The sequence below is a fragment of the Oncorhynchus mykiss genome, chromosome 19 (assembly GCF_013265735.2).
Source record: "Oncorhynchus mykiss isolate Arlee chromosome 19, USDA_OmykA_1.1, whole genome shotgun sequence".
Taxonomy (NCBI): Eukaryota; Metazoa; Chordata; class Actinopteri; order Salmoniformes; family Salmonidae; genus Oncorhynchus; species Oncorhynchus mykiss.
In genome coordinates this window covers 8,935,937-8,958,436 of record NC_048583.1, presented here as the reverse complement: position 1 = coordinate 8,958,436, position 22,500 = coordinate 8,935,937, and the positions used below count along the sequence as shown (strand labels likewise).

The 22,500-nt window shown below is 43.5% G+C and overlaps 1 protein-coding gene and 1 long non-coding RNA gene across 3 annotated transcripts in view; one reads left to right on the top strand and one right to left on the bottom strand.

Annotated features, from left to right (window-relative positions):
* Positions 1-372, top strand: part of LOC118941444 — a 2,405-nt gene extending 2,033 nt beyond the window's left edge. The window contains exon 3 of the long non-coding RNA XR_005037652.1: positions 1-372. This exon is cut by the window's left edge and continues 259 nt beyond it. This is a non-coding gene — a long non-coding RNA (uncharacterized LOC118941444).
* A 4,429-nt stretch (positions 373-4,801) lies between these two features.
* LOC110518381 (von Willebrand factor A domain-containing protein 7-like) overlaps positions 4,802-22,500 on the bottom strand; it is a 44,176-nt gene continuing 26,477 nt past the window's right edge. Inside the window, exons 4-20 of one of the 2 annotated variants that reach the window (XM_036954152.1) lie at positions 22,376-22,500; positions 21,456-21,549; positions 18,806-18,937; positions 18,435-18,621; positions 17,832-18,001; positions 17,576-17,688; positions 17,304-17,420; positions 16,898-17,086; positions 16,527-16,659; positions 16,095-16,247; positions 12,721-12,813; positions 11,928-12,196; positions 11,476-11,609; positions 11,055-11,217; positions 9,396-9,695; positions 8,194-8,493; positions 4,802-6,014 (exon numbers count right to left, since the gene is read on the bottom strand). The exon at positions 22,376-22,500 is cut by the window's right edge and continues 20 nt beyond it. In XM_036954152.1, the coding sequence (XP_036810047.1) occupies positions 5,613-6,014; positions 8,194-8,493; positions 9,396-9,695; positions 11,055-11,217; positions 11,476-11,609; positions 11,928-12,196; positions 12,721-12,813; positions 16,095-16,247; positions 16,527-16,659; positions 16,898-17,086; positions 17,304-17,420; positions 17,576-17,688; positions 17,832-18,001; positions 18,435-18,621; positions 18,806-18,937; positions 21,456-21,549; positions 22,376-22,500 (3,074 nt within the window). In that variant the 3' untranslated portion in view covers positions 4,802-5,612. The remainder of the gene's footprint in view (positions 6,015-8,193; positions 8,494-9,395; positions 9,696-11,054; positions 11,218-11,475; positions 11,610-11,927; positions 12,197-12,720; positions 12,814-16,094; positions 16,248-16,526; positions 16,660-16,897; positions 17,087-17,303; positions 17,421-17,575; positions 17,689-17,831; positions 18,002-18,434; positions 18,622-18,805; positions 18,938-21,455; positions 21,550-22,375) is intronic. The other variant, XM_036954153.1, reaches the window with a different exon arrangement.

Here is a 22,500-nt window from a genome sequence, read left to right as displayed (position 1 = left end):
AGATAGAGAGGCCAGGGGACGAGCCTTTAATGGCACCCTATTCCCTATATAGTGCACTATGCAGGCTCTGGTCAAAAGTAGTGCACTATATACGAATAGGGTGTATAGAAGGGAATAATAGACATTCTCCATTTGTCAGTTCAAAACACAGCCATATAGGTTTTAATGGGATATTGTGTGTAGTTTGGTGAGAAAAAAAATACATTTCATTCAATCTTGAATTCTCACAGTGATTAATGACGCAGGGATCTCAATCTATTCTCACAGTGACCGGGAAGGACTTGTTATTTTATGTTTTTCTGTACAGATTGATTACAAAAGTCAACGCTTTGGTTGCGTAAACATTTGGGGCTACTTTTGTTGTTTGAAAGGTTCATGCTGCGAGAGAATGACGTACCTAAGTGATAGCGTAGTGTAAAAAAAGAACGACGTACCTAAGTGATGACGTAGTGTAAAAAAAGAACGACGTACCTAAGTGATAGCGAAGTGTAAAAAAAGAACGACGTACCTAAGTGATAGCGAAGTGTAAAAAAAGAATGACGTACCTAAGTGATAGCGAAGTGTAAAAAAAGAACGACGTACCTAAGTGATGACGTAGTGTAAAAAAAGAACGACGTACCTAAGTGATAGCGAAGTGTAAAAAAAGAACGACGTACCTAAGTGATGACGTAGTGTAAAAAAAGAACGACGTACCTAAGTGATAGCGAAGTGTAAAAAAAGAACGACGTACCTAAGTGATAGCGAAGTGTAAAAAAAGAATGACGTACCTAAGTGATAGCGAAGTGTAAAAAAAGAACGACGTACCTAAGTGATGACGTAGTGTAAAAAAAGAATGACGTACCTAAGTGATAGCGAAGTGTAAAAAAAGAACGACTTACCTAAGTGATAGCGAAGTGTAAAAAAAGAATGACGTACCTAAGTGATAGCGAAGTGTAAAAAAAGAACGACGTACCTAAGTGATGACGTAGTGTAAAAAAAGAACGACGTACCTAAGTGATAGCGAAGTGTAAAAAAAGAATGACGTACCTAAGTGATAGCGAAGTGTAAAAAAAGAATGACGTACCTAAGTGATAGCGAAGTGTAAAAAAAGAATGACGTACCTAAGTGATAGCGAAGAGTAAAAAAAGAACGACGTACCTAAGTGATGACGTAGTGTAAAAAAAGAATGACGTACCTAAGTGATAGCGAAGTGTAAAAAAAGAATGACGTACCTAAGTGATAGCGAAGTGTAAAAAAAGAATGACGTACCTAAGTGATAGCGAAGAGTAAAAAAAGAACGACGTACCTAAGTGATAGAGAAGTGTAAAAAAAGAATGACGTACCTAAGTGATAGCGAAGTGTAAAAAAGGAGAAAAATGTTGAATTTACATTTATTGTATTTAAAACTAAATCTGATTATTTGTACATATTGTTTATTAAGAAGTTGTTATGTCGAAAAGCAAGGTTATATTTAGTTTTATCACGGTCACGCACATTATGGTTTTATGAGTGACAGGTTTCATTTAAATTTGTTTCATGTTCTGTGCTTTCGTCGCACTTTGGATCAATGATGTTCCTCACGGTTGGTTTAATGGATCATTTATAGAATGGTGTGGGCTGATAGATTTAGGCCTAGCCCTAAAAGATAGCTTTAAGTTTATGCTAGGGTTTAACCTATTCAGTGCTGTTGAACGTTTAAACCAGACATTTTTTTATTTTTTTTATTTCACCTTTATTTAACCAGGTTGGCTAGTTGAGAACAAGTTCTCATTTACAACTGCGACCTGGCCAAGATAAAGCGTAGCAATTCGACACATACAACAACACAGTTACACATGGAATAAACAAAACATAGTCAATAATACAGTAGAACAAAAGAAAACAAAAAGTCTATATACAGTGAGTGCAAATGAGGTAAGTTAAGGAAATAAATAGGCCATGGTGGCGAAGTAATTACAATATAGCAATTAAACACTGGAATGGTAGATCGGCAGAAGATGAATGTGCAAGTAGAGATACTGGGGTGCAAAGGAGCAAAATAAATAAATACATACCAGTATGGGGATGAGGTAGGACATGACTTGTTTTAATAATTTTTCAGAGCTATTAGATATGCTTGGGAGGGTGCACTGTCTCAGCGTCCAGGCACATGTTGGGCCCAACACTATCAGTCATTTGAAAGTTTAAACCGTCTAGGATAGGCACCCTATGACATTGCAATATCAGATTTGCTACTTACACTGAAAATGAATCTGTCTCATCTCTCTGGGTCAGTTAGCAAGAACCAATTCAAGTTCATATTTTGGTTTGGCTATTGTGCTTCTATGTTGGAAATGTATTATTTCTCATATCAACTAATGGCAGTTGGACATCTACAGTGTTTTCAGAAAGTATTCATACCCCTTGACTTATTCCACATTTTGTTGTGTTAAAGCCTAAATATCTAATTTACATAAGTATTCACACTCCTGAGTCAATACATTATTATAATCACCTTTGGCAGTGATTACAACTGTGAGTCTTTCTGGGTAAGTCTCTAAGAGCTTTGCACAGCTGGATTGTACAATATTTGCACATTTATTATTTTCAAAATTCTTCAAGCTCTGTCAAGCTGATTGTTGATCATTGCTAGACAGACGTTTTCAAGTCTTGCCATAGATTTTCATGTAGATTTAAGAACATTCAATGTCGTCTTGGTAAGCAACTCCAGTGTGTTTTAGGTTATTGTCCTGCTGAAAGCAGAATTTGTCTCCCAGTGTCTATTGGAAAGCAGAAAACTAGGTTTTTCTCTAGGATTTTGCCTGTGTTTAGCTCTATTCCGTTTATTTTTATCCTAAAAAACTCCCAAGTCCTTGCCGATGACGAGCATACCCATAACGTGATGAAGCTACCACCATGCTTGAAAATATGAAGAGTGGTACTCAGTGATGAGTTGTTTCGGGATTTGCCCCAAACAGGGCTTTTTATTCAGGACAAATACAGTTTTGTAATATTTTTTTCTTTACAGGTTTCCTTTTCACTCTGTCATTTAGGTTAGTATTGTGGAGTAACTACAACGTTGTTGATCCATCCTCAGTTTTCTCCTTTCACAGCCATTAAACTATGTAACTGTTTTAAAGTCACCATTGGCCTGAGCTGTTTCCTTCCTCTCCAGCAACTGAGTTAGGAAGGATGCCTGTATCTTATCAGGGTCACCAGGGTCTAGCCCACGCATGTTATTCTTGTTCATATATGGTGACAAATAAGATACAAAAAAATTAATGCCAAACAGAAAGTATTCAAACATTGAAAAACCCGGGTTGTATTATAAGAAAGCTCAAGAAATTGTGTTTTAACCCAAATATGATGTCGTGTTCACGTGCTAGTCGGAACTAGGAAATTCTGAAATGTTCTAACTGGTTGCAGTTAATCACAGGCTGTGATTAGCAAGTCTCAAATGTCGGAGTTTCCTAGTTCCGACTGGCATGTGAATGTGGCACAACCCCTTTTTTTGGCACTAGTGTACTTCCATATATCTTTCACATTCAGTTTTGAAACGGGTACCAGGTTACCTTCTGATAAGGCTAATGGGCATTTGTTTGTAGAGCAAAACAACAGAAATGTCTGAGAGTCTCACCGTTTGATGGTGGATCATATTAGTTTGTAGCAGTGGAGGCTCCTCAGTGAATTAAATACATTTTAAATTGTAAAACATAAAAAAATATGTATTTTTATAGATAAAACTATACTAAATATAATCACGTCACCAAATAATTGATTAACACACACTATTTTGCAAATAAGGTCTACAGTAGCCTCGAGCAGTCTGTAAGGTCGCACATGATGTAGCCAGAGGACAGCTTGTTTCCGTCCTCTGGGTACATTGACTTCAATACAAAACCTAGGAGGCTCATGGTTCTCACCCCCTACCATAGACTTACAGTAGTTGAACAGTTTTGAACAAATTCATTCATTCCAAAATGAAGGAGAAGCAAGAGATAAATAGAGAGTTTTTTTTTTTTTAGTTTCACTTAGCTTGCAAATACAGCAAGCTAGATTAGCCTACTGAATGGTGGATGCTATGTTAACTAGCTGGCTATGACTTTAACACAACACTGGGACTCTTCCAAGTCAAGGTAAGATTTCGTATTCAGTTCATTTGCAATTAATTGCCATTCATCTGATCACTCTTCATAGCATTCTGGAGTTTTTGCAAATTGCCGTCATACAAACTGAGGCAGCAGACTTTGTGAAAATTAATATTTGTGTCATTCTCAAAACTTTTGGCCACAACCGTAGTAGCCTAAACCTATCGCTGTTACATGAACTGGGTGAATGAAATATGAATGACAGTTATCATATATGTTGTAATAGAAATAAGGCCATCCTCGTCTTAAACGGCATTGACCGCCACTGGTTTGTAGCCCAAACTGTTTGGACGCTACAAATGTTTTCGTGAGAAGACCGATTTTTGGGATGTCTGCTGGTCTGAAAAACACCCCTGTAGGTGTTACCTTCCACCACACATGAGGAATGGCGACATCGGCAGATTGAGAAGCAGACCATGCAAAAAAAAACATATCTTTAGTTTAAACAGATGGATTTTGATGGGGATTTCTTTATTATGCCAATTATGCTGCTGCTCCCTTGGGGTGGGATGTGTGCAGTCAAAGCATCATTTACCCTAAACTGTGTCCTAAACTGTGTCCTGAGCACTAAACTACTAGCCTAGTCAAGCAGACTGACCACTATTTAGTTTCACTGAAATGTGAAATCAGACCGGTTTCACATTGCTACTAAACTACCTCAGGTTATTTGTTTTGTTATAATACAGAGTCAGTAGGAAAGCAGATATGTTTTATTCATGACAGATGTAAACTAAAGACTTACATTATATTACAAAAATGAAAACATCTTACAGTGCAAATAACACGTTGAGAAAGTGCCTAGAGAGAGAGAGTACTGTTGGCAGTTTTTTACAAAAGGGACATTCATTTTCATTGTGGCTTTGGTCATATTTCAGGCTGACTACCTTGCAGACGCCTGCCAGAGTTCACACATGGATAGGTGTTCAACATATCAGCTTCACACATCATATCTGATGCATCATTTCACCGACAATGATGTATCACGCAAAGCATTTGTTGATGCAATGCAATGTCTGCAATATGGTCGGCCTGGAACGTAACCGTTAGCATTAAGAGGCAGTGCTGGGAAGGCAGTCAATACATGAGCCTTACCCTATTACCATAACCAAGTGGGTAACCAAATTTACCACATAAGACAGAGGAAAATCCACTTGAACGCCCCTCCAACTGGTAATTACTAGTCTATCACCCATGAGCTACAACTTCTCCCAAATGCAGACCTCTGATGTCACCTGCTAAGGAAATTAACTCGATAACAGCATTTTCAGCAGATAAATGCAGCGAAACCTTATTAAAAGCAATCTATTTATCTATCTATATAATCTAATATGGCTTTTGAAAACTATAATTAGTTGGCAAGCATGATGGCTGTACTTTGTGTTTATGGTTGTGGCCGCTGGTTGGCCATTAGCCAAATCAGTGTTTCCCAACAAGTTCTAAGCATGTGAATGAACCTCACAACGTTTACATGACAGATTCCCACTTGGTTATGAACGCAGCATTAGATCAGATAAGTAGGTCTCTGAGGGACGTAGTGAAGAAGGCAGAGACCAGCAGACACACCAACAGTGGGAGGGACAGAGCGATGGAGGGCGGTCCCGCGTTGCGGACGATGGAAAACCGACAGGTGCCGACATTCATGGCTTTGTCCACCGCCTCCAGCTCCACTGTCAGAGAGCAGCACGAAGCGTTGAACGCTGCTGCAACAACCATCTGCTTTAGGTCCGTGTGGGTGAGGCTGCCTACGCCCTGGAGGTGTGTGAGGCTGGCGATGCCTGTGCCATTGACGCCATCTGTCAGGTTGGCAGAGAGCTGCCAGAAGGCGGAGCTGCAAGCTGCTGGGTCAGCTGGGCAGTCAACCACCGAGACGCTGACCACCTCACACTGGGGAGGGGTGACATCTGTCACCTGCAATGGGGGGGAGAGATTAAGTGATGAGGAGAAAGAGAGACTTGGGTTCTATAAATCTAATTCTGGCCCAGAGATTTGGTAGTACTTTCTCTGACCACCAGAGTACTTGTGCGGCTGAGCTTCAACACTCTTAAAGAGGAGTTGAACTAAAAAAAGACTTATTTGGTTGAAAATGGCCTACAAGGCATCGCTATTAGTCAAATACATGTTTTATTAAACAATATATATTATTACATATTATTTAACTAGGTAAGTCAGTTAAGAACAAATTCTTATTTACAATGACGCCTTGTCCAGATATCTTTTGTTGACAATTTGCATAGAAAATAGATGCCTGCTACAGTGCGTTTCCACTGAAGGTCTTGTCAATAAAAAAAGCTGGACGGAATGACGTCAACAACAACAACTTTACAACAACTTTTTAGCTAAAAACCTAGTGTTGGTTAAAATAATAAAGTAGTTGAGTTTATCCATTTAGGGAAATTGATGAATGAACTGCAGACAGCCTGTTTGCCCTCCCACCTATCTGGTTCATGTCTCAGGTAGCCTGCAAACGCCTGCATGGACAGAATGCAAGAATGTACTCATATCTGGCATATTCTAATAATTCTAATGTGCCAACGTGTCGCCACAGTCAGAGCCATGATAAAACTTGCACTCTAGTAGATCTGAAATAATTGGATGTTGAAACTTGTATCCAGCCAATCAGAAAAGCAAGGCGAAGCAATTCAGGCATTCTGGAAAGTCAGGACAAGGATCCTGCAAAGAAACATTATTTGTTATAGTTGAAATATAGATTTAGCAAGCTGTTGGCATTTATAATCACATGCCCTGCATACCTTCACAATTATTATTCATCATTTATGTTTTTGTCGAATTAACCTGGATCAATAGATCTTGCCTATTGACTACAAAGTGTAAATAGGATAATTTTGGTCATAGAGTCAGTTTTGATCAAAACAGAGATGAGTAATTGAGGTCGTGGCTTTTTACCTGAGGGTTGGGTTTTGATTTCAAATCTCTAGCCTACACGGGACCACTGCCAGGCACAGTCTAATCACAGTTGACACTAATTATACAGAGTACAGGTGCCAGTTGTGCTGCCGCACAATTATTTCACAGCCGATCGAACCATTAGCATGCAGAGCTTTGGAATTGTTCTAAAACAATCTATTGTCACAAATTTTAATGTTGAAAGAATTTGTTTTAATTTTTAATTTTTTTTAAATAAAAGGCTTGTAATTTTCTGCAACTCAAACATCTTCACATTCGTGAGCTATGGTTAGCATCAAACAACTTTCATCAGAGATATGGATATATGATGATGCTTATGTCTCCGCCCTAACAATGAGATTCTTTGTCCACGAAACGGAACGGCGGGCTGTCAAGCACCTGCCATTTACAGGTTCTGGTTCCTCCATTTATGTTTTGAGGTTGGACTTTAGCACACTAGCATGGTTAGCAGTGTGCTTAAGGTTAAGATATATATTTTTTAAGAAGATAAATTGTAGAAATAGGCGGGGTTTATGACTTTGTGGCTGTGGTATCTTGTGACGACCAGGCACAACTCCGATACAAAGTGTTTTTTTCTCAAAGTTGCAGGGATGTCACATGTCCTACTTATAACAGTACACTCATAAACTAATCACTGTAAAACTTAGATTAGATCAAATAAGCCACATGTAGCAAATAAGCCATTACATTTTCTGTTAATCAAATTCAACACTTATTGACCTCCATACAAAAACTCCTCATTTGGTGAGTGAACAAAACAAAAACCGCCACCTGCCAGAGTAAACAGATTTTGGGACCTGTTATCCCTCTCTTCACCTCTTTCTCTTTGATTACGCTCAGCGCATGGGATTCTTGACCAAACACGTCACGCGGTTGCTAAGTAATTCGTCACCCAATGTACTGTGGCCTGATTGGGACTGTGACTCGAGGGACAAACAACAATTGCTGTCAGGATACGATATAGCGAACATAACACACCCACATTGAACCACACCCACAGGTGGCTCCTTAATTGGGGAGGACGGCTCATAGTAATGGCTGGAACGGTATCAAACACATGGTTTCTATGGTTTCCATGTGTTTGATAACATTCCATTCACTCAATTTAAGCCACTGTTATGAGCCGTCCTCCCCTCACCAGCCTCCTGTGATGCCAGGTTACCTTGGTGGTGTATAGACAGGTGCCGACATTCATGGCTTTGTCCACCGCCACCAGCTCCACTGTCAGAGAGCAGCACGAAGCGTTGAACGCTGCTGCAACAACCATCTGCTTTAGGTCCGTGTGGGTGAGGCTGCCTACTCCCTGGCGGTGTGTGAGGCTGGCGATGCCTGTGCCATTGACACCGTCTGTCAGGTTGGCAGAGAGCTGCCAGAAGGCAGAGTTGCAGGCTGCTGGGTCAGCTGGGCAGTCGACCGATGAGACACTGACCACCTCACACTGGGGAGGGGTGACATCTGTCACCTGCAATGGGGGGGAGAGATTAAGTGATGAGGAGAAAGAGAGACTTGGGTTCTATAAGTCTAATTCTGGCCCAGAGATTTAAAAAGCGAAATAATTAAATAAAAAAAGCTGGACGGAATGACGTCACACCTACAACTTTTTTGCTAAAAACCTAGTGTTGGTTAAAATAATAAAGTAGTTGAGTTTATCCATTTAGGGAAATTGATGAATGAACTGCAGACAGCCTGTTTGCCCTCCCACCTATCTGGTTCATGTCTCAGGTAGCCTGCAAACGCCTGCATGGACAGAATGCAAGAATGTACTCATATCTGGCATATTCTAATAATTCTAATGTGCCAACGTGTCGCCACAGTCAGAGCCATGATAAAACTTGCACTCTAGTAGATCTGAAATAATTGGATGTTGAAACTTGTATCCAGCCAATCAGAAAAGCAAGGCGAAGCAATTCAGGCATTCTGGAAAGTCAGGACAAGTATCCTGCAAAGAAACATTATTTTTTATAGTTGAAATATAGATTTAGCAAGCTGTTGGCATTTATAATCACATGCCCTGCATACCTTCACAATTATTATTCATCATTTATGTTTTTGGTCGAATTAACCTGGATCAATAGAACTTGCCTATTGACTACAAAGTGTAAATAGGATAATTTAGCTTAAGGTTAAGATACAACGGCTTACTGTCAAGCACCTGCCTTTTACAGGTTTTGGTTCCTCCATTTGTGTTTCGAGGTTGGACTTTAGCACACTAGCACGGTTAGCAGTGTGCTTAAAGGTGAAGATATATTTTTTTAAGAAGATAAATTGTAGAAATAGGCGGGATTTATGACTTTGTGGCTGTGGTAACTTGTGACGACCAGGCACAACTCCTCCCCTCACCAGCCTCCTGTGATGCCAGGTTACCTTGGTGGTGTATAGACAGGTGCCGACATTCATGGCTTTGTCCAACGCCACCAGCTCCACTGTCAGAGAGCAGCACGAAGCGTTGAACGCTGCTGCAACAACCATCTGCTTTAGGTCCGTGTGGGTGAGGTTGCCCACTCCCTGGCGGTGTGTGAGGCTGGCGATCCCTGTGCCATTGACACCGTCGGTCATGTTGGCAGAGAGCTGCCAGAAGGCGGAGCTGCAGGCTGCTGGGTCAGCTGGGCAGTCGACCGATGAGACGCTGACTACCTCACACTGGGGAGGGGTGAAATCTGTCACCTGCAGAAAAGAGAGAGAGAGAGAGAGTGAGTAATCATGGTGAAGAGGGAGAAGAGATGAGGAAAGGAGGCTATTTAGAAGTGGACGGGCCCATACGGTGGAGACGGGCCCATAGGGTGGAGACGGGCCCATACAGTGGAGACGCGCCCATACAGTGGAGACGGGCCCATATAGTGGAGACGGGCCCATACAGTGGAGACGGGCCCATATAGTGGAGACGAGCCCATATAGTGGAGACGGGCCCATATAGTGGAGACGGGCCCATACGGTGGAGACGGGCCCATATAGTGGAGACGAGCCCATATAGTGGAGACGGGCCCATATAGTGGAGACGAGCCCATATAGTGGAGACGGGCCCATACGGTAGAGACGGGCCCATACGGTAGAGACGGGCCCATATAGTGGAGACGGGCCCATATAGTGGAGACGGGCCCATACAGTGGAGACGGGCCCATATAGTGGAGACGAGCCCATATAGTGGAGACGGGCCCATATAGTGGAGACGAGCCCATATAGTGGAGACGGGCCCATACGGTAGAGACGGGCCCATACGGTAGAGACGGGCCCATACAGTGGAGACAGGCCCATACAGTGGAGACGGGCCCATACGGTGGAGACGGGCCCATAGGGTGGAGACGGGCCCATAGGGTGGAGACGGGCCCATACAGTGGAGACGGGCCCATATAGTGGAGATGGCCCATAGAGTGGAGATGCCCCATATAGTGGAGACGGGCCCATATAGTGGAGACGGGCCCATATAGTGGAGACGGACCTTATAGGCCTGTCAGCTCTCTAGTGTATCTTTATATATCCACATTCTAGCATATCTAATAAATATATTTGTATATACACTGAGTGTACAAAACATTAAGATCACCTTCGTAACATTACGACCCCCCCCACCCCCCCCCGTTCCACAGGGATGCTGGCCCATGTTGACTCCAATGCTTCCCACAGTTGTGTCAAGTTGGCTGGATGTCCTTTGGGTGGTGGACCATTCTTGATACACATGGGAAACTGTTGAGCGTAAAAAACCCAGCAGCATTGCAGTTTTTGACACAAACCAATGCGCCTGGCACCTACTACCATAACCCACTCATAGGCACTTAAATATTTTGTCTCCACCCTCTGAACGACACACATACACAATCCATGTCTCAATTGTCTCAAGGCTTATGAGTCCTTCTAACCCGTCTCCTCCCCTTCATCTACACTGATTGAAGTCGATTTTACAAGTGACATCAATAAGGGATCATAGCTTTCACCTTGATTCATCTGCTCAGTCGATATCATGGAAAGAGCAGGTGTTCTTAATGTTTTTTACACTCAGTGTAGATATATCTACATATCTGAGGTTACCTTGGAGACGACAGAGAGGCGCAGGACAGCGTAATTGGAGTCGGCGGTGGCCCCGGGCGCCACAGCCTCGATGGTCAGGGTGACGTCTGTTCCTGAGGGTGTGTTGGCGGGCACCGTGATGGTCAGTTCACCGGTGGCGTTTCCTCCGGTGGTCACAGCGATGCTGATATGTTAGCAGCAGCAACGGGTTAGCATTAAGTGTCAATATAAGTGATGCCAAGAGAGGACAATAATTAGTCATGTTGAGTCATTTTGCTAGCAGAGAAGAAGCTGTTTTTGAACAGATAACCTGGTCCCAGATCTGTTTGTGCCTAAATTGCTTCTACGACCAATGTGTCACGCAACAATGACCACAGAAATGGGAAAGACCATACAAACAGATCTGGGACCAGTCTCAGGATATTCCAGCTGTGATGCCTACCTGCCGGGGACGTTCATTTTGAAGTCTCTGTCGTTTCTGGCACTGATTTTGTAACTGCCTCCAGTGGTGTCGGTCATGACGGTGAAGGGAAGGGTGAAGGTTTTACCAGGCTCCATGCTTCTGTCCACCACGGCCTGAGAAGACAAGAACAACAAGAAAGAGGAATTGTTGAGGAGTTGTTGTGAGGTCCACTTTTTTAAATGTGCAGTTTGTTTGTTGGCTCATTTACAGAGACACATTTCTGTGCTTAGAAAGTCCATGTTGTAATTTATAGTAGTAGGCCCACAGTACCACAGTACTACATGTTTAGGGAGTAATAGTCAGTCACGTTTTTCTTTCTGATATGGTCTATAAATGTCTATGACCATGGTCTTTGTCTAACACTATCCCAACATGCAGTATAGACTCCTTCACGATTTACAAATAAAAGGCGTTTTTCAATGTAAACTTACCTTGATGGTAACCTTGGAGACAGACATCTGAGTGGTGGACTGTCTCTGGAACACGGTGGAGGAGACCACGTCTGTCCCGTTCAACAGCACCACAAACTCCCCCGCAGGGACCTTGGTTACCGTAACTAGGAACTCCCCGTTGCCCATGTCTTCCAAGGTACCGCCTACGACCTCTAACCCTGACACGGTCACCAAGGCAACGTTGGCCACCTTGACAGAGGCTGGGCCCTTTCTGCCCAACACGGATACCAACAGCATGGCAGGCATACCTGGGAGAAGGAGAGAAGAGAGGAGGAACGGAGGGAAAGAGAGGGAGAGAGAGAGAGAGAGAGGAGGACGAGTGTAGAGGTAGGGGGAGAAAAAGGGAGATTGAGAAGGGGACGAGTGTAGTGGTAGGGAGAAAAAAAGAGGAAGAGAGAGAGAAAAGAGATAAATTATTTTGAAGGGTGTGGCTATGTAACTGTTCTAGGTTCAGATCAATTATTACAAATGACAATTAACTGCTTTTTGTGACTTTGATGAAGTAGGCTTTATACATTTATAAAATGCATTGTTTCGACCCACACAACATCAAAGAGGGCCAGCCTACTTTCTGATAGAGAATACAGCGATGAGTGCAAAACCTCTCGCCAGTGAGAAAAACAACATGCACAATGATCATCTGCCTCTAACGGCTGTAATGAAGTGGCAGCTGCATTCATGAAGATGATGTCGCCATAGTAAAATTGTGATTGACAGATTACCTGCTTGATATGGTAATGATGATGATTAAGATGATGTTGTAGTGTTTTACCTGCTTTTGGACGGCCAGAGATGAGGGCATATCCTGGGTGTGGTCCCTCGAAGGTCTCCACAAAGTCATAAATGAAGGCAATGGTACTCTGACCTGGAGACAGACACACACACACACACACACACACACACACACACACACACACACACACACACACACACACACACACACACACACACACACACACACACACACACACACACACACACACACACACACACACACACACTCAGTCAGTGCTGTATTCTCTCCCTTCTCTCATGGCTCTAACAGACCTGGGGTGAAATACTTTTTTGACATATTTGTACATGATCTAAAATAGTTACGGTTAGGGTTAGGTAATGAGTTAGCTAAAAGGGTTAAGGTAAGGGGAAGGCGTTAGCTAACACGCTAAGTAGTTGCAAAGTTGCTAATTAGCTGAAATTGTTCTGGTGAGTTATTAACCTTTGGGATGCTAGACGATTGCGTAATACAGCCACCCATCCACCACGACCAAACATCCCTCCTCCTTTTGTTTCTGCATTAAGAAACCTTCTGTCTGATGTAACTATACCAAACATAGCAGACATTTGAAGTCTGAAGTTTACATACACTTAGGTTGGAGTCACTAAAACCTGTTTTTCAACCACTCCACACATTTCTTGTTAACAAACTATAGTTTTGGCAAGTCGGTTAGGACATCTACTTTGTGCATGACACAAAGTCATTTTTCCAACAATTGTTTACAGACATATTTTTTCACTTATAATTCACTGTATCACAATTCCAGTGGGTCAGAAGTTTACATACACTAAGTTGAATGTGCCTTTAAACAGCTTGGAAAATTCCAGAAAAAAATGTCATAGCTTTAGAAGCTTCTGATAGGCTAACTGACATCATTTGAGTCATTTGGAGGTGTACCTGTGGATGTATTTCAAAGCCTACCTTCAAACTCAGCACTTCTTTGCTTGACATCATGGGAAAATCAAAAGAAATCAGCCAAGACCTCAGAAAAACATTTCTAGACTTCCACAAGTCTGGTTCATCCTTAGGAGCAATTTCCAAATGCCTGAAGGTACCAAGTTCATCTGTACAAACAATAGTACGCAAGTATAAACACCATGGGACCACGCAGCCGTCATACCGCTCAGGAGGGAGACACGTTCTGTCATCTAGAGATAAACGTACTTTGGTGCGAAAAGTGCAAATCAATCCCAGAACAACAGCAAAGGACCTTGTGAAGATGCTGGAGGAAACATGTACAAAAGTACCTATATCCACAGTAAAACGAGTCCTATATTGATATAACCTGAAAGGCCGCTCAGCAAGGAAGAAGCCACTGCTCAAAAACCGCCATAAAAAAGCCAGACTATGGTCTTGGTCTTGTAGTAGATTGTTTCACAGGTGGCAGACAATGTGAGAAGGCTTGTGAACTATATTTCCATTGTATCTGAGAGGAGGAGGAAGGACATTTATGACGAAATGAGCGGTATATAAACCTTTGTACATGGTATTATGACCAGAGCTCTCTAAATAAACATTCCTGACAATTGTAGCTGGGCCTCCGTCTGATTCAACCAGTTTCCTAGAAATTCTGGGTATCAGGCTGAGTAATCAATTTAAATTGGGTTTATGAACACTGAGAACTTAATTCTCTTGACATTACCTCAATTACATCGACGAACCTTTACCCCTGAAAATTGACTCGGAACCAGTTTTTTTCTTGCTTTTTATTACTTACTTTTTAAAACTGAATGGTTGGTTAAGGGCTCATGAGTAAGCATTTCACGGTAAGGTCTACCTACACCTGTTGTAAACTCAGCAAAAATAAAAACATCCTCACTGTTAGCTGCGTTTATTTTCAGCAAACTTAATGTGTAAATATTTGTATGAAGATATCAAGATTCAACAACTGAGACATAAACTGAACAAGTTCCACAGACGTGACGAACAGAAATTGAATAATGTGTCCCTGAAGAAAGCGGGGGTCAAAATCAAAAGTAACTGTCAGGATTTGGTGTGGTCACCAGCTGCATTAAGTACTGCAGTGCATCTCCTCCTCATGGACTGCACCAGATTTGCCAGTTCTTGCTGTGAGATGTTACCCCACTCTTCCATCAAGGCACCTGTAAGTTCCCGGACATTTCTGGAGGGAATGGCCGTAGGCCTCACCCTCCGATCCAACAGGTCCCAGACTTCTCAATGGAATTGAGACCCGGCTCTTCGCTGGCCATGGCAGAACACTGACATTCCTATCTTGCAGGAAATCACGTAAAGAACGACTAGTATGGCTGGTGAAATTATCATGCTGGAGGGTCATGTCAGGATGAGCCTGCAGGAAGGGTACCACACGAGGGAGGAGGATATCTTCCCTGTAACGCACAGCGTTGAGATTGCCTGCAATGACAACAAGCTCAGTCCGATGATGCTGTGACACACCTCCCCAGACCAACTCCAAATCGATCCCGCTCCAGAGTACAGGCCTCGGTGTACTGCTCATTCCTTTGACGATAGACGTGAATCCGACCATCATCCCTGGTGAGACAAAACCGTGACTCATCAGTGAAGAGCACTTTTTGCCAGTCCGCAGTCTGGTCCAGCGACGATGGGTTTGTGCCCATAGGCAACGTTGCTGACGATGATGTGATGTCTGGACCTGCCTTACAACATACCTACAAGCCCTCAGTCCATTCTCTCTCAGCCTATTACGAACAGTCTGAGCACTGATGGAGGGATTGTGCGTTCCTGGTGTAACTCGGGCAGTTGTTGTTGCCATCCTGTACCTGTCCCGCAGGTGTGATGTTCGGATGTACCGATCCTGTGCAGGTGTTGTTACACGTGGTCTGCCCCTGCAATGACGATCAGCTGTCCGCCCTGTCTCCCTGTCGCGCTGTCTTAGGCGTCTCACAGTATGGGCATTGCAATTTATTGCCCTGGCCACATCTGCAGTCCTAAGGCACGTTCGCACAGATGAGCAGGGACCGTGGGCATCTTTCTTCTGAGTCAGTTGAAAGGCCTCTTTAGTGTCCTAAATTTTCATAACTGTGACCTTAATTGCCTACCGTCTGTAAGCTGTTAGTGTCTTAACGACCGTTCCACAGGTGCATGTTCATTAATTGTTTATGGTTCATTGAACAAGCATGGGAAACAGTGCTTAAACCCTTTACAGTGAAGATTTGTGAAGTTATTAGAATTTTTACGAATTATCTTTGAAAGACAGGGTCCTGAAAAATTGACATTTCTTTTTTTTTTGTTTATTTGGTGCATGTGACACATTTGAATGGATTATTTAAACCCAGGTCTGGGCTCTGTGTGTATCCAGGCTGCCATCTAGTGTTGAGCGTGAGCATAACACACATATTTAATAGAACAGACATATTTCTATTGTAACTCACCAGTGACCTTCAGTGTGTAGGGCTGGTTGGAGTTCATGCTGATTTCCCATAAGCCTGTATGTTTGTTGGAGGCCAGACGGACCCGGAAGAGGTTGCCCACCGTCTGGACAGTCCCCAGTTCCCCGTTGGCCTCGTTCTGTTTCTGGGTCACACCTGTAGGGGCAAGGAGGGTGACAGTCAAATAGGATGACAGTCAAACATACTGTCAATGGGATATACCTGGTTCATGATACCTTGTTGAAATGTGCTTTGTGCCTTAAAACCATTAAGATCGCTACATACTCAAACAAGCAAAACAGGTCAACTGTAACCCTTAAGGAGAGAAAACTAACCTTAGATCAGTGTCTAGGGGAAATGTCATCCTATTCAGTTAGGTGAACCTTTACCTGAAAACTGATATTAGATCAGTGTGTAGGTGTTGGAGCTTCCCACCTGCAGGGTTCTTCAGGGTGAAGGTGAGGGACTTTCCAGTGATGTAGATGGTGATGTTGTTCAGAGACTCGTCCAGCAGGAAGGAGAATGTCTCAGCTTTGCCTGGGTTCCTCGCTCGCTGTAGGACTGTCACCTGAGGAGGAGGAGGAGGAGGACAGAATGAGAGAGGAGGATAGAAAGAAGAGGTGATGTAGGGTATGTTGTTGTTTTATTGTAACGTGGAGGATTTAATTTTCATAGATATAACAATTATGTCTAGGCATTTCTAAAATTCATTATTTTTAAAGCACATGTTTTTTAATTGATCAAGTTTTGAATTATTCCGAATCAACTACTGATCTATAACAAAATGGCCACCAGTGTTGACTCACCAGAGCGGAGGTGGAGGAGTCGATGATGACGTCAGTGGCCTGGGGCAGATTTTCCTTGGTGACTCCAATGGCCTGACCACCAGACGCCAGCGCCAGGTCCTTGTAGGTCTCGAATGTAGCTGCCCTGGACTCTACTCCACTTCTCCTCCTTCTAGCACCAGCACCATCACCAGTCATGAAGAAAGACACCTGGAGAGACACATAGGTGTGTTTGAGAGAGTTTGGCTGGTCGTATTCATTAGGCACCAAATTAAGAATGAAAGAAAAAAGGCAGTGACTACCTCTCCAATAAGAATGGCTTGTTTTCATTTGCCATTGCAAAACATTTTGCTGCATTTTGCTACTGCGTGCCCTAATTAATAAGATCCTGAACTGCAGGACAGGAAGTGTTTGAGGAAGTGCTCACGGCTGACTTGGTGCTCCTGATCAGGGCCAAGATGGTGTCCCTTAACGCAATGTCCTTGGCAACGGCATCTGTGAAAACATAGATGTGGGACGACGCAGGGGCACCGGTCAGCGCCAACTGGAGAGAGAGAGAGAGAGAGAGAGAGAGAGAGAGAGAGAGAGAGAGAGAGAGAGAGAGAGAGAATGCTTAGTATCTTTATTTATTGTCAGGTGCATTATAAAGAAAGAATGGGATTATATCTGATTGGAAAATAGCCATGTCAATCACTGTACCTGTAGGCCTGATAAGCACATCTCAGGGAGGTCTCCGCCTCCATCAGCTTTGAGTTTAGCAATCTCTGTTTTCATAACATCAGGGTTTGTCGTTCTTATCAGGGGTCCGAACTCTGCACACACACACAAACACACACTGATCACTAACCACTTCCTGACTTAACCACACATCACACAGGCATTTCGGTGACTGCCAGAGTTTGTCAGTGATGTTTTGCTAAGGAGAATGCTTGGTGGAGTGTAAAGCCAGCTTTACTTGGGTCGTTGAATGGGACCAGGATGTACTGGGAGGGCTCATCCTGTGTTCCCTTCTTGCTGTCGATGATCTCATTGACGACTCGTTTGGCTTCAAGGATGTCATCCTTCATGCTCCCTGTGGTGTCGATCACAAAAGCAACCACTGCCGATCGCGCAATGCCCATGAAGCTGTGGGAGAGAGAGAGAGAGATAAGAGTGAGATTGTGAGTAACTTCAACATGGGTAATTCCCTCTTCCCCTCCACTCCTGCCCTTCACCCCCTCTATCCTTCTCCTCCCCTTCACCCCCCTCTACCCCTCTCCTCCCCTTCTCCCCCCTCTACCCCTCTCCTCCCCTTCACCCCCTCTCCTCCCCTTCACCCCCCTCTACCCCTCTCCTATCCTTCGCCCCTCTACCCCTCTCCTCTCCTTCACCCCTCTACTCCTCTCCTCTCCTTCACCCGCCTCTACCCCTCTCCTCTCCTTCACCCCCCTCTACCCCTCTCCTCCCCTTCACCCCTCTACTCCTCTCCTCTCCTTCACCCCTCTACTCCTCTCCTCTCCTTCTCCCCCTCTACCCCTCTCCTCTCCTCCCCTTCACCCTCTTCTACCCCTTTCCATACCGTAGGTAGTCGTTGTCACCGGCGGCTCCCCGGATGTCGTCCAGCAGCTGGAGGGTTGCGGTCGTTGCCACGGTGACAGCAGCAGTGTGCAGGGCCACGTTGTCAGAGCGACGCTCGTCCTTGCTGATGCCCCCGCGAGGAACCTCAGAGCTGGTCAGGTCAGCTGCACCTCCATGACTACACTTACCTGGGGGAGGAGAGGTGATGATGGGTGTTATACAGGGAGTGTGTGGGTAGCTGGGGAAGGTAGTGTGTGTGTGTGTGTGTGTGTGTGTGTGTGTGTGTGTGTGTGTGTGTGTGTGTGTGTGTGTGTGTGTGTGTGTGTGTGTGTGTGTGTGTGTGTGTGTGTGTGTGTGTGTGCGTGCGTGTACCTATAGGCTTAACTGAGGACAAGATCCCCATGTACCCAGAGGTGAGTTTCTTCTCATTAAGGATGTTAGGAAGGATGGAGTTTGAACAGAATCCCCCATTGGCACAGTCACTGCAGGTCGGGGTGCTGACTTCTACCGAACCAAATCACAACGTAAGAGTCGGTCTTGAATTACGGTGGCATTAAAAATATATATACATATATTTTTTTATTTTTTTATTTTTATGAATGCATGTTACCATTCTAAATGAACCAATATGGCAGCTTAATAACTTTTTTACCATTATAATAACATTGTACCACCTGTAGGAGTAGTAATATCAATGATGGTAATTTTAAATAAAGTCAGATTTTCAGAAATGGAGGCTACAAATGCTCAAATCTTTAAAAATGATTTACTAGTGATGTGATTAATGATTTTGCTCACATTGTTATTTCCCTTCATTTAAATTGACTAACACCAAGTGACACATTGGATTGAGCAACACCAAATTATCCACGGAATCAAGGGATAAAAGTGTGTGATTAGCTAATCACTTTCTTTAAAATATAGACTCCTCCCAACTAACAGTTTGCCGCTGGGGAAAATGAGCAAGGACCTTGAATATCTTTGTCATCAGAGATATTAAGGTGGTGACACCAATGACGTAAATCTGAGGGACACACATTATACTAGCAACAAAATAGGTATTTTATCAGCCTTTGTTTTTAAATTACTTTATACAATATATTATATCATTTTGTTCACTGTCTATTCAAAATAATAGATAGATATGTCAAAATCCCGAAAACATTTCACTACACCTCAACACATCACCAATGGGACGAGCCAATTTGCTGGGACCCAGTAGTTTCTACAATGCATACAAATACACTACCAGTCAAAAGTTTTAGAACACCTACTCATTCAAGGGTTTTTCTTTATTTGTACTATTTTCAGAATAGTCATTGCAGAATAATAGTGAAGACATCAAAAGTATGAAATAACACATGGAATCATGTAGTAACCAAAAAAAGTGTTTAACAATTCCAAATATATTTTATATTTGAGAATGTTCAAAGTAGAGACCCTTCTCCTTGATGACAGCTTTGCACACTCTCTTGGCATTCACTCAACACACACACACACAGGTCAGGATTTTCAATCTTTACTGACGATTGAGTAAAGCCAGTGTGTCTATGTATGAGGGTAACTCAACACTATACATGTCAGCTACTACAGTGACTGAAATGACTGCCACACTTAACAAAGAGCCTCAGTCAGTTTCAGAATGGGTGGCAAGAAATAAGATATTTCTAAATATTTCACAAACTAAAATCATTGTATTTAGGACAAATCATCATAATGCTTGATGGTTTTTGCGACTGAACTTGAAACTTTCCGTAAAGACTGACCTTCATATCTTAAAGTAATGTCATTTATCTTTGGTTATTTGAACTGTTCTTGCCATAATATGGACTTGGTCTTTACCAAATAGGCTTCTCTTCAACACAACTGATTGGCTAAAACGCATTAAGAAGGAAAGAAATTCCCAAGTTAAGTTTTAAGAAGGCACACCTGTTTATTGAAATGCATTCCAGATGACTACCCCATGAAGCTGGTTGAGAGAACGCCAAGAGTGTGAAAAGCTGTCATCAAGGCAAAGCGAGGCAATTTGAAGAATCACAAATATAAAATAAATGTTGATTTGTTTAACACTGTTTTGGTTACTACCTGATTCCATGTGTTATTTCATAGTTTTGATGAATTCACTGTTATTCTACAATGTAGAAAAATAGTTAAAATAAAGAAAACTCCTGAATGAGTAGCTGTTCTAAAACTCTTGACTGCTAAGTGTAGATGGGTTTCAGTAGAAAGGACTTTCTTATTTTATCTTATAAAATAACAGTTAACTAAATTGTCAAGGGACATCATTTACCACCGCAAATCAAGAATGACCCACACACACACGCACACTCACACACGCACTCACACACACACACACACACACACACACACACACACACACACACACACACACACACACACACACACACACACACACGCACACGCACACACACACAAACACACACACGCACACACACACACACACACACACACACACACACACACACACACACACACACACACACACACACACACACACACACACACACACACGCACACACACACTCTCTCCTAAATCCTAAATGGGCGTGGTGGTCCTTTCTCTTGCCCATAATTCCCTCAGACTATTCTGCTTTATCTGGCTCTGTTGAACATAGGAGATTATATGTGTTTGTGTCCCTCTCTGTCTGCCCTTTAGACTTCCTGTAAACTTAATGACCTCAATATCGTATGAAGCCAGAGGTGGCAGCAGATTTCTCTCTTTGTCTCTCCTTTTTAATCTGCTGTCATACTTTTCTCTAACATTCCAAGCACGCCTCCCTCCTTCGTTCCCTGCCCTATCACCCTCCCTCCTTCCCCCTTCCTTCCCTTCCCTATCACCCACCCTCCTTCTCCCTTCCTTCCCTTCTCTAACACCCTCCCTCCCTCATTCATTCCCTGCCCTACCACCATCTCTCCTTTCCTGCCCTACCTACATCCCTCCCTCCAGTTGGTGCCCATGCCTAGCTGTCCTCGTTGCTGCATTAACTCAAGCCCTCCCTACCTGCCAGGTTTTCCAGTGGGAGATCGGGGCGGATTAGATTGGCGTAGGGTTCAGTGTATCCCAGATCCACCCAGTTACTGTGGCTGTAGAAATCCTGACAAAACACAAGCATGTATTATATACCAAGTCTGTGTCTGATGGAAAGCCATCTATCTAATTCCCTATTACAGACACCTCTAGACAGAAGTACTGTGTACAGTCCTCTCCCCAGTGTCTCTCTAGCTATCTGTACTGTGTACAGTCCTATCCCCAGTGTCTCTCTAGCTACCTGTACTGTATACAGTCCTCTCCCCAGTGTCTCTCTAGCTACCTGCACTGTGTACAGTCCTCTCCCCAGTGTCTCTCTAGCTACCTGTAGTGTGTACAGTACTCTCCCCAGTGTCTCTCTAGCTACCTGTAGTGTGTACAGTACTCTCCCCAGTGTCTCTCTACCTACCTGTAGTGTGTACAGTCCTCTCCCCAGTGTCTCTCTAGCTACCTGTAGTGTGTACAGTACTCTCCCCGGTGTCTCTCTACCTACCTGTAGTGTGTACAGTCTTCTCCCCAGTGTCTCTCTAGCTACCTGTAGTGTGTACAGTACTCTCCCCAGTGTCTCTCTAGCTACCTGTACTGTGTACAGTACTCTCCCCAGTGTCTCTCTAGCTACCTGTAGTGCGTACAGTACTCTCCCCAGTGTCTCTCTAGCTACCTGTACTGTGTACAGTACTCTCCCCAGTGTCTCTCTAGCTACCTGTAGTGTGTACAGTCCTCTCCCCAGTGTCTCTCTAGCTACCTGTAGTGTGTACAGTCCTCTCCCCAGTGTCTCTCTAGCTACCTGTAGTGTGTACAGCCCTCTCCCCAGTGTCTCTCTAGCTACCAGAAATGTTTGCATATCCCCTCTTTCACCCCCCCCCCCCCCCTCCCCCTCTCTCTCCTCTTACCTGTAGTGTGTGCAGTACTCTCCCCAGTGTCTCTCTGGCAGCCTGGAAGTTCTCCCTTTGTACGTTGGCCTTGATGCTGGCCACCCCATCAGTTATAAGGCGCCTGCCCTCAGCAAACGCCTCTG